The sequence below is a fragment of the Astatotilapia calliptera genome, chromosome 5, assembly GCF_900246225.1.
Source record: "Astatotilapia calliptera chromosome 5, fAstCal1.2, whole genome shotgun sequence".
Taxonomy (NCBI): domain Eukaryota; kingdom Metazoa; phylum Chordata; class Actinopteri; order Cichliformes; family Cichlidae; genus Astatotilapia; species Astatotilapia calliptera.
In genome coordinates, this window is record NC_039306.1 from 29,790,245 (window position 1) to 29,801,605 (window position 11,361).

Here is an 11,361-nt window from a genome sequence, read left to right on the forward strand (position 1 = left end):
TTCCCAGCACATATACCTAACCCCCACCTTCTCACGACAGCGAAACATCACAGTGGGTTGCTGTTGCTTACAAACGGTTTTTAATTACGGTCACAGGGGTGTGTAGCTGCTGATGTGTCATCATAAATTAGATGCTATTTAAACTTTATTGGGGATTTGATCAAAATGAGAATGCGCTACATTTTATAAGGCAGATTTTTGTTCCGAAAGGTTCAGATGTAAACAAAGGTGGAAAAACGACAAACAAATATTTATTTCTTTATTTCTAAGAAAAAGGTTTTTATTCATTTCGAGACTAAATGTGATCCTCGTTATACAGCGTTTTTTGTTTTTTTTTTGCATGAAGATAAATAAAACGACTCTTAAATCTCGAACACTTACTGATGTGTCTTAATTAGCTACAGTGCTTGTAGCGCTTGTCAATTCTACTGTTGATTTTTCGTGAGTTCTTGCAGTCATTGTTTCTGGAGTTTTTACACTAGAAAGTCAGGTTACCGCTGCTGTGGGTTTGCATGGGCACAATAACCAACAGTTGCCATGGTAAACTCTAATGGGATGTATTGTTAATGAGGAGGAGTTATTAGAAAGCTAATAGGACTGAAGTGTAATTTTGGCAAACTGCATGTAGAGATTAATTGAGAAAAGACTATTTAACACATACTTGGCTCTAATTGTTATGTTAAATGTGTGCTCAATTTTTTTGAGCAACAATGACAATAAATAGACAATGTTTTTGTGTTTTTATCTATTTTATTAACCTTAGTGTCATATCCACATTTATTCTTCTACTTTCATTTTCACACTGTGGGGATTTTCTGTTGTAGTGTGCCTTGTCTACTTTATGATTTAAGGTGAACATTTTCATTAGAGTCATATTTTGTCTTCACGTTGTCACTGCGCTCAATGACCCCTGTCTTCATTTCCCTCCTCTCATCCGGTCTCTCCTTCACCTCTGCCTCACACTCCTTCACCCAACTCCTCCTTCCCCTGTTCTTCGCATTCACCCTAACCCCGTTATGATGAGGTGAGGCCCGAGCTGGCCTCCAGCCCAGGCCCATTAGCCCCAGCCTCGCAGCCATGTGCTCATCACCAGAGATCATTACAATCAGCCAATGACACCACTCCAATGCATCATTAATGATTGATTAACGAGCTGAGCTCAGCCCAAGCGGGTGCATTTGTACGGAAGAGCACCCCATAATGGTCAGGCAAGGCTTGCATCTGCTGTTTTTAACTTGTGCAGCTTTGTGTATGTGCGTGTGTTTGTATGATTTATTCTCATCAGCTTCCCTCTGTGTCCTCTTCCTCAGGCTGAGTAAGGAAGTTGCTGACTCCTCTGTGTTGAAAGAAACACTAAGGAGGTGACTGAGGAGGTGGCGTGATGGCAGAGCGGAGGCTCTCCGCCCCTCTCCCTCTCCTTCTCTTTCTTGTCCTGGTGGGAGTTCTCCCAGAGATTGAGAGCTCGGGATATCTTTCCGGATATCGCCTGAGGAGTCGTTTGCAGAGGGACCGGCACATCCGCAACATCCGACCCAACGTCATTCTCATTCTCACTGATGATCAAGACATAGAACTGGGTAAAATGTTTCCATTAATCCTCTGTGGTGTGCGTTTACCGTGTGATTATGCATCTGTATCTCTGTTCACTTTGTCGGGTACAGACATTTTGTCCATGTGTATCCACCAGCATCAGCAAAGGAAAGTCAGCCTAATGCTGCCTCTTGGCACCATAACAACTGGCCCACTCAAAGTCATGTGTTCCCTTTGCCAGCTCCTCTGTCGCTGGCATGAAATGAGGGCGGCCTATGGCTTCCATTGTCTGGTTGCCAAACCCTGGCCATCTCCCTACCCGCTTAAGTCTTTTAGCAGCGTATTGGGCTGGAGTGGCTGCATAATGGCCTCAGTGACATCCTTTGTCCTCCTGTGATCACCAGTGAGAAAACTCCCATTGAAAAGCAGGAATTTATGGTCAAGCATCTGTTTCCCCAAACAATCACCATCCTCCTGAAAAGCTTTTAGTACACAGTAGACCAAATGGGTTACTTTACAAAAAAAGATTTATTCTCTCATCTTATTTCCCCCCTTTCGTTTTATCTTCCCACATCCATAATGTTTTTCCCCCCTCATGGGTTATATTTATATTTTCACTCTTTACTCTATGTTCAACATCTCACTCCTCATTCCTCTTGAATGCTTTACATCCCCCTGGGTCCCTTTCATTTCAATTGCTGGCTTTTGAATCTGCTCTTACCCTCCTGTCCCCTCGTACAACCTCCCCCCCCCCCCCCCCTTCTCTCCCTTTCCCCCTGTTGCCTCCCAGGCTCTATGCAGGCCATGAACAAAACTCGGCACATCATGGAAAAGGGCGGCACACATTTTTCAAACGCTTTCTCCACCACGCCAATGTGCTGCCCATCCCGCTCCTCCATCCTGACGGGAAAATATGTGCATAATCACCATACCTATACCAACAACGAGAACTGCTCCTCACCCTCGTGGCAGGCCCACCACGAGCCGCACACCTTTGCTGTCCACCTCAACAACTCAGGCTACAGGACAGGTGAGCGTTGCAGAGTCCAAATCGAGCTTCAGTCGTACCCATTGAGTTATGAAATTTGCAAATAAACCTGAAAAAGAGTACATCATTAACTTGCTGCGCACCTGTTCTTCACTCAGCCTTTTTTGGAAAATACCTCAATGAGTACAACGGCTCCTACGTGCCTCCTGGCTGGAAGGAGTGGGTAGCATTGGTGAAAAACTCACGTTTCTACAACTACACCCTCTGCAGAAACGGTGTACGGGAGAAGCACAGCAGCGACTACACAAAGGTATTATTGCACTCTTCTGACATCAAAAAGAAAATACATGTATCTTTACAGAATAATTATCCCTGCATGTGCTGAGATTGATACAAAATCATTTAATGAAATTTGTGAAAAGTGATGCTTTTGTTCAAATGAAAACAACAATTCAATAAGTTTAAGCAACATAATACACATGAAAATTACACTTTAAAGTAGCTTAACAAGATGAAGGGTTAAAACATTGAGCAGTTCCACTGACTCAGTATCAGTAACGTCTGGTTTTGACTCGCACAGTGCTGGTGCTCTGCTCTTTGACTCCCTCTGTCACTCACTGAGTACATGATAAATAATATTTCATGTACTTTACAGGACTATCTGACAGATGTCATTACCAACAACAGCATCGACTACTTCCGTACGTCCAAGAGGCTGTACCCTCACCGGCCTGTGTTGATGGTTCTGAGTCACGTTGCTCCACATGGTCCAGAGGACTCTGCCCCGCAGTACAGCTCCGCTTTCTCCAATGCATCACAGCACATGTAAGGAAATGAGTTAGCTTCAAATTGCCTAAACAAACTGTGACCAAGTTACGAGTTAGCAGATTGTTGCAGGTTTTCCGATGATCTGTGATAATACATGCACAGATAATTGGCAGCTGTTTGAACAGGAGCTTTGCCTATGGGATGTAAGCGTGTTTGGTTTCAGGGGGACAAAGATAACAAGTACACAGATACATTTTTACATTTTCACATCCAGACCTATTTGCTTGCATATGAGTCATCTGTGCATTCATTCTGCTTCTATGACCCAGGATGACACAAATTCCATAATCTCGACTCAATCTCATCCTCCTCTGCCTGCAGAATGTTGTTGGCAGCCGATGCCTTTCCTTCCACTGCCAATGCTTTCCTCCAGTTTATTTGGCTCGTGCATTGTTCACATTAGTGGTACCACCGTAATGAGACCTGCTAATTTGTAGCATTTTGTCAGTGGTACAAGAAGAGAGGAATGATGTATGTATAGAGCTTAGGTAATGATGAAGCCATGTGCACACACAAACACACACAGACACGCCTAACACCTCCATTTTTTTCTTCCTGACCCTTTGTGCTCACTGGCTGCCTAGTGCTGCTAGCTAATGGCAGAGCTGCTATTAGCCTCTAGAGATGTAGCCAAGGCCAGTAATGAGACTCCAATTTCTACCCCCTCACACCATCCTGCTGCTTCATCTAATCCCTCCAGCACCATTAACCTGTGCCACACAAGCTTTAAACACATAGAATATTCTGAAAATTCAGCCCTAGTGTCTTTGTGCAAACTTTTAATTGCTCTTTCTCCATAAATTTCCTCTCCCTCGGGTGATGTTTTCTGTGAGAGCCTTCTCTGGCTATTTTCTCACTCCATCTCCCTCTGTCCTTATCAACCACACTAAGAGAGAGAGGCAGTAAAAGTCCTGCACTCCTCTAGTGGTAAACCTTCTTCTCACCTTGGCACATTACAGACACATCTTCACAGTACATTAGATTTCTCGCTGCAGAATAAGCTTCGGGACATTAGCATTTCTTAAAAGCCAAATCGATCCACTTTAAACATTAAAGGTATTTTCTTTTAGGATCTCATTAGCTATTTAGCAGTTTTTATTCCCAAATACAGTTCTGTATGGCTTGGAGTTAAATATTGATCAAACTGGGCTCACTGTGTGCAGACCTATTGATTGCATTTTACATGGTTTATGTAACCTCCACTTTAGCATTCCATAAACAGTTTTCTGGCTACTTTGGGGGAAAAGGATTGGAGACATTAGCCAGCACAGGAAGAAAATGTTGCTGTGAATGCATGCGTTTTGGTTCTATGATTCAATTTACAGCTAAAGAATATGGAAACATCTCTGTGCAAATGTACGGTGACTAGTACAAAAAGAACTCTGTCTCCTTTAAAATGTAAGTAGAATCGGTATAAGTGAAATGCTTATTACACCACATAATTTCAAGCTTCAAGCTTTTTTGTTGTTATCTTTCATTTTAGAACCCCCAGCTACAACTATGCCCCTAACCCAGACAAGCACTGGATCCTACGCTACACTGGACCTATGAAGCCTGTCCACATGCAGTTCACTAACATGCTTCAGCGCAGGAGGATGCAGACTCTGCTGTCGGTGGATGACAGTGTGGAGAAGGTATTCAGACAAGCAGACAGACATATGCTTAAACACAGACACACACACACATCTCATCTGACAGCCTTAAATCCTGGGAGATCTGTGCTTGTTCTGACTGGGACTGTATAATGTATTCACTGACACACTTGGTAAATTGTTCAATCCTCCTTTCCCACAATCTGGCACAAGAGACTTGAGCTATCAAACAGAAGTAAAACTTTTCACACTGTGTGAGTGTTCAATGAACTATATCCTCCGTAGGTGTACAACATGTTGGTGGAGACAGGTGAACTGGACAACACGTACCTCATTTACACCTCAGACCACGGCTACCATATTGGCCAGTTTGGTCTTGTGAAGGGCAAATCAATGCCTTATGAGTTTGATATCCGTGTACCCTTCTACATTCGAGGACCTAATGTGGAGCAAGGTGCTGTGTAAGAGACTCGTTGTTTTTCTCTTGCATTCAGTATAGGGATAAAGGTAAATACCATTGTGACTATTTTCTTCTATCTAGTTCTATAGAAAAAAATGTTCTTGTTGTCCTGCAGTAATCCTCACATAGTATTGAACATTGACCTGGCACCAACTCTGCTGGACATGGCTGGTGTTGATATCCCTGCAGAAATGGACGGCAAGTCTATCCTCAAGCTGCTAGACACAGACCGACCAGTCAATAGGTGAGTACCTACTTTACTTTATAAACTCACTATCTTCGTGTTCTTCGTATTTTTGAATAGCATTTAAAATACCAGGAATGTGTCAAAAAGGTTGAGAGTTGAACTCTGTTTATTTCATGGGCATAATGAAATCTGCAATCCAAACATAAAAATGGAACACCACTTTCTTCTCAGTGCCATGCAAGGATGACATTTAAAATAGAGTACATGTTTATCCTGTGCAAATATCACAAAGTGGTTTAACAGGATTTCTGAAAACGTCTCATTTTACAGGTTCCAGTTGAGCAGGAAGGGTAAAACATGGAGAGATTCTTTCCTCGTGGAGAGAGGGTATGTTTTATTGTAATGTATTATCTTTTGTGAAAACTGTTCCCAAACCAGGAATTGTCCTGTAGCAACATGAGACTTCTTGTCTGGTTGGCTGAAGAAAAAATCATTTTCTGTTTTTTTGTTTATCTGTGCTTTCAGGAAGCCTCCGCACAAGAGAGCCGATGGAAAGGAAATGGCCCAGGAAGAGAACTTCCTGCCAAAATATCAGAGGGTGAAGGACCTGTGCCAAAAAGAAGAGTACCAGACCTCCTGCCAGCAGCCAGGACAGGTACTTGACCTGTAAGATCTCGAACAGAGAGGTTAATGAAGTCTGAATAGAACAAAATTAAGAGATAATTAACATTCTGGTTGCAATCTGCCGAGTTATCTGCAGTCATTGTATGTTTCATCGAACATAAAAGTCTTTTTCTTAATCCTCCAAAATGAAGAGCATGTGCACGTGTGTATAAAGAGCTTTCCAGTTTGAATAAGACTCATAAAAGGCTCATCCCAGAAGATTAATATTATTACTATTACTGCTCAGCTTGAATATGCCTTGTGCTCATTTAGATGTCTGTGATTTTTATCGTCATGCTATAAAGACTGGGTCAAAATTATGTTATACTCTATAAAATCTCAAAGACCTGTGTTAATCCATATTTCCCTGTGCCTTCTTTCAGAAGTGGCAGTGTGTGGAGGACCCGACTGGCAAGCTGAGGCTGTATAAGTGCAAGGGCATGGCTAGTCTCTTTGCCCCACGTATGCAGGCTCTGATGGCCAGCGGTGCCTCACAGCTGTCTCTCACATCCAGCTCTGACAGCTGTGACTGCAGCAATTCCGGCTTCAAACCATCCATCATGAAGAGGAAGAGGCTTCTCACCAAAAAGAGTCAGTTCCTGTTGTCGCTTACATTGTTGTCATTGCTATAAATAGATGCTTTTGTTTAGAAAGAAACTTTTCTTTACTTTGAATCGTCCTTGCAGTAGCCTATGAAGCTTTCCAAATGGGGCCATTTATCTCAAGCGAAAATAACCAGCTGTTGAAGTATTCATGAGACCAGAAGGATATGTCAGTGCTGCCATCAAGTGGCAGAATAGAACAGACAAATTACCAATTAAATAGCAGAAGCTTGTAAAGGATTCCCAGAATATGATACAACTTGCATGGAATTTTGATTTATATCAGTCTGTTTAGTTGCTGTTATGTCATCTATCCTGACATAAAGAATCAAAAACACGTCTTACATTAATCTGTCTCGTCTTCTGCAGAGATAAAGTCCAGTAAGGGTACAAGTAGGAAGCGTTGGGCCCGCTCTATATCATTTGAGCTGGGCGGTGACCTGTATGCTGTAGACCTAGAAAAAGGCTACTGGCCACTGGGGTCCAGGAACAGCAGCTGGGCCAGAGACAGGAGGAGAGGAGTGAATGAGGAAGACAATGAAGAGTTCAGTGGCATGGAAGTGACTGTCAAACCCACCACCAGCAACAAACTTGCTACACCTGCTGCTATTAAAGTCACATATAGGTGCGTGTGTGTGTGTGTACATTTTTCCACATGAATGTGTAATGTTCCTGAGGTAAAAGACAGAAATCAACTGTTAGAATATATATATATGTGTATGTATATATACATATACATATACATATACATACATATATATGTGTATATATATATTGTTTCTATGCCCTTCAGATGCTCCATTCTTATGAATGACACAGTTAAATGTGATGGAGGCCTCTATAAGTCCCTTCAAGCATGGAAAGACCACAAATTGCACATAGAGCACGAGGTACTGTTCCTTTTTTAATTGTTATATTTAATACATATTGTAGGTTATTTATAGCCTGTGGTGTCTAATTAGATTTGGGGCAACTTTCCTTTTTAGATCGAAACCTTGCAGACAAAAATCAAGAACTTGCGTGAGGTCAAAGGTCATTTAAAAAACGTGCGACCAGAGGAATGTCAGTGCGACAGTCCCAGGTGAGAGAATTTAAGGGTGACAGATAAGCACCAACACAGAGATTCAGCACATCTGACAGCTGACTTTGTCTTTTCAGTTATCTCACTACGAATAAGGAGACTTTCCAACTTAATGCAGGACGAATGCTCTCACTCAGGTAAAATGTATAACACTCGTTTACTGTGTAGTAATTTTGAATTCCTCACTCAGGCTAGTTGTGACGTATGTTTTGTATTTATTAGAATGCCATCAAAGCAGAAGACTCAGTGGTTGCAGAAGGAGCAGAAACGCAGAAAGAAACTACGGAAATTCCTCAAGAGGCTTCAGAACAACGACACGTGCAGCATGCCCGGCCTGACCTGCTTCACACATGACAACCATCATTGGCAGACTGCTCCCTTCTGGACAAGTGAGGGATAGTCTATGGATTTAGCAAGTTGTTCAAAGAGTATCATGGTGGAACATACCTCTTTGTTTCTGGCACTATTTTCCTGAGCAGAAATGATGACAACAATATTTTGAATCACGTTTTTCAAACTCTTGTTTTCCACTCTCACCCCTCCCTTCCTTATAAACTCCCCCTTCCTCTGATCCTCAGTGGGTCCATTCTGTGCATGCACCAGTGCCAACAACAACACATACTGGTGCCTCAGGACCATCAATGACACACACAATTTCCTGTTCTGTGAATTTGCTACGGGCTTCCTGGAGTATTTTGACCTCAACACTGACCCGTACCAGGTATTTATTTCAACAGACACACAGAATGGCAGTTACCAATAATACGTTTAAAATAATCCCACTACATGATTCATGGTGCACATGGGATAGTTCCCAAAATTTCCAAAGTCCTTGCTGACATTTTGTCCTGCAGCTGATAAATGCTGTCAACACCCTTGAACGCAACGCTCTGAATTTGATGCATCAACAACTTATGGAATTACGGGGCTGCAAAGGACATAAGCAGTGCAGCCCAGAGAAGGGTCAGTAAAAGATCTCTGTGGTAAATATCATATATTGTAGCGCCAACAGTCATTTGAAACTAAGATTAATGCTACCCCTGCTTCTTTTCAGGAGGAAAGGAGCGAAACTACTTCAGTGAATACAGGTATCTCTTCCTCTAAACAGCTTGCAGCTGATTGCTTTCACAACCATCACAGATGGAATTCAAGTTATAATATGAATTCAGAGAGGTTACTGCTGAGTCTTTGGTTATGTTTCTGCTCATTGCCAGTCATCTAGGGAGCTGAGGAAACAAAATACAGACACGTTTCTCTGAAACGGAAGCTCTGAACTGCCATGGTTCCTCACTGTTGTGATTGAAGCATTGTAGCATGCAGAAGTCAAATCCAAAGAGGGCTAAAATGCAAGGCTGCTTTTCAGCTTCTGCCTTTTTGTAATCAACCCTAATTGTGTGTGTGTGTGTGTGTGTGTGTGTGTGTGTGTGTGTGTGTGTGTGTGTGTGTGTGTGTGTGTGTGTGGGGTTGTGTTCATGTGTGTACTTGCGTGCATCTATGTCTGTACGTGTGTGTGTGTGTGTGTGTGTGTGTATACCTGTGGGTTTTGTCTTCATGCACGTGCATTGGTCCCGCGCGTGTATACGTGCTGTGCATGCTTCAGGCCAGTTCATCGCCGAAAGAGGCCAAAAGTGAAGAAGCCCTCCTCCAAATCGCTGTGAGTTTGTCATAACCCATCTGCTCCTTTGTACTCAGCCAGCATCTCCATCCAGATTTTTTAGCATGGTCAGATGACTTAACAGCATGGTGCCCTATTTACTGTATTTCTGTACTGCTCTACTAATTGTATTTACATTTCCCTGCATTGCATTGCTGCACCATTTTCATTCACTCTCTCGGCTCAAATTCATTACAGCAATGCAGATATGTCATTGTCACATTGTGTTGCGTTTTCTGTTCTGTTATTGTCATTTCCTGCTTTTCCTCGCAGTGTTGGTAGGAACAGACCACAGCTGGAGCCATGGTTTCCAGTGAATGCCTCAAGCAGTGCATTTAACTTACAGTAATTGTTTCTCTTGCACAGAGGGCAGATTTGGGAAGGGTGGGTTGGTTAACCACCTGCAGCCCACAACCAACCGCATCGGCCTCCTCCAGAGAAGGAAGGAGAATGGAGAGTGCAGAAAACCCGAAGACCTCGACTTTGATAGACCATATGCTGGGATACCACTCTAAGCTGGGTTTCATTTTCGGGGGAGCTGCTCCTCATAGCCTCCTACCGGGGTGTAGGAAATACTAAGGCCTACAATAAGTCTAAAGACTCAGCAATTATGTATTTTGGAACATATTTCATATCCATTTGCAAACTTTGCCACCCCCAGCTGTCAGGATTGTTAACAACAACAACAAGATTCTGTAAATCAAGTGGAACAGTTTGGTGTCTGCAAGCCTTTCAGTATACCACTAATGCTTGTAGATAATATACAATGTCTCAGCTTTAATCAGCTTTCTTTCATGTCATGTGAGACTGTGTGGAAATATGATGAGTAACACGTCACTTCTGCTGCTACACAATGATGTCATGGCCTTGTGATGTCTCTGCGGCACATGTGGATTAGCTAACTATTTCACACTTGGAGTAACATTAAGACATATGTTGTATTCTTTCTCTGCACCAACGTGTCTGCACATGGAAGTAAAGTGGACTTAACAAACAACCAACTGCATCAAACATGTCGCCATACTCTTTTGTATTATAGTTATTCTTAACACCGATGAATGTCCTTTGTTACTACAGGTCATCCTCCTCACAGCTGTGCGATCTGAGATGACCTGAGTTTGCCTGCAATGATTTAAATGCATACACAGAATTCAACAAAAGTCTCTTTATGCCCTTGAAGAGGTCTAAATTAACAACACCATCTCACAATGATACAATCCTCCAGACTACGTGACCTGTAACAGAATGTGTCATTTGTGAATGCCATTTTACTCCTTTGTATTGTCAGTATCACACTGTAGAAGTATCCAAATAGTTTGTTCAGTTTGCTATACATGGTGCTACAAGATAACAATACAAGTCTGAAATCTTGCTGTACAGTACAGTATGTATTTGAATGTATGTTGTGCAATTAATATAAATGTTTACAATATTTTTTATAATACTGGAGAGGCAACCTCATTGTATGATACGAGTTGATAAAATGAACTTATAGGGAGAAACGTAGCTTGAGAAATGTCATTGTCATTGAGATTTGTATGTTTGTCCTTATTTACATCAGAAAAGCACTTAAAGGGTTCACTGTGAAGAGCTGTGCCATGTACATTAATGGACAGTATGCTTTGCGCCGGAAGAAAAACAAAACAGTGTAATACTCATTGATGTGAAGTTTACTTCTTGCATTTGTTAGCTTCTTTTCTTTTCTTTTTTTAGCCAATACTTCCTTTTAATAGAGTGCTGATAGTCAATGTGAATAAAGTGTTGTTTGACCATGAA

The 11,361-nt window shown here is 42.1% G+C and overlaps 1 protein-coding gene across 4 annotated transcripts in view; it reads left to right on the forward strand.

The window, feature by feature from the left end:
* sulf2a (sulfatase 2a) overlaps nucleotides 1-11,361 on the forward strand; it is a 45,500-nt gene extending 34,139 nt beyond the window's left edge. For 3 of the 4 annotated variants that reach the window (XM_026168770.1, XM_026168769.1, XM_026168771.1), the window contains 20 exons: nucleotides 1,311-1,577; nucleotides 2,321-2,560; nucleotides 2,677-2,828; nucleotides 3,174-3,343; nucleotides 4,830-4,980; nucleotides 5,224-5,399; nucleotides 5,514-5,642; nucleotides 5,916-5,972; nucleotides 6,111-6,240; nucleotides 6,632-6,839; nucleotides 7,220-7,475; nucleotides 7,644-7,740; nucleotides 7,837-7,931; nucleotides 8,009-8,068; nucleotides 8,154-8,320; nucleotides 8,510-8,652; nucleotides 8,786-8,894; nucleotides 8,986-9,019; nucleotides 9,532-9,585; nucleotides 9,952-11,361. In XM_026168770.1, the coding sequence (XP_026024555.1) occupies nucleotides 1,382-1,577; nucleotides 2,321-2,560; nucleotides 2,677-2,828; nucleotides 3,174-3,343; nucleotides 4,830-4,980; nucleotides 5,224-5,399; nucleotides 5,514-5,642; nucleotides 5,916-5,972; nucleotides 6,111-6,240; nucleotides 6,632-6,839; nucleotides 7,220-7,475; nucleotides 7,644-7,740; nucleotides 7,837-7,931; nucleotides 8,009-8,068; nucleotides 8,154-8,320; nucleotides 8,510-8,652; nucleotides 8,786-8,894; nucleotides 8,986-9,019; nucleotides 9,532-9,585; nucleotides 9,952-9,982 (2,655 nt within the window). In that variant the 5' untranslated portion in view covers nucleotides 1,311-1,381 and the 3' untranslated portion in view covers nucleotides 9,983-11,361. The remainder of the gene's footprint in view (nucleotides 1-1,310; nucleotides 1,578-2,320; nucleotides 2,561-2,676; nucleotides 2,829-3,173; nucleotides 3,344-4,829; nucleotides 4,981-5,223; nucleotides 5,400-5,513; nucleotides 5,643-5,915; nucleotides 5,973-6,110; nucleotides 6,241-6,631; nucleotides 6,840-7,219; nucleotides 7,476-7,643; nucleotides 7,741-7,836; nucleotides 7,932-8,008; nucleotides 8,069-8,153; nucleotides 8,321-8,509; nucleotides 8,653-8,785; nucleotides 8,895-8,985; nucleotides 9,020-9,531; nucleotides 9,586-9,951) is intronic. The other variant, XM_026168772.1, reaches the window with a different exon arrangement.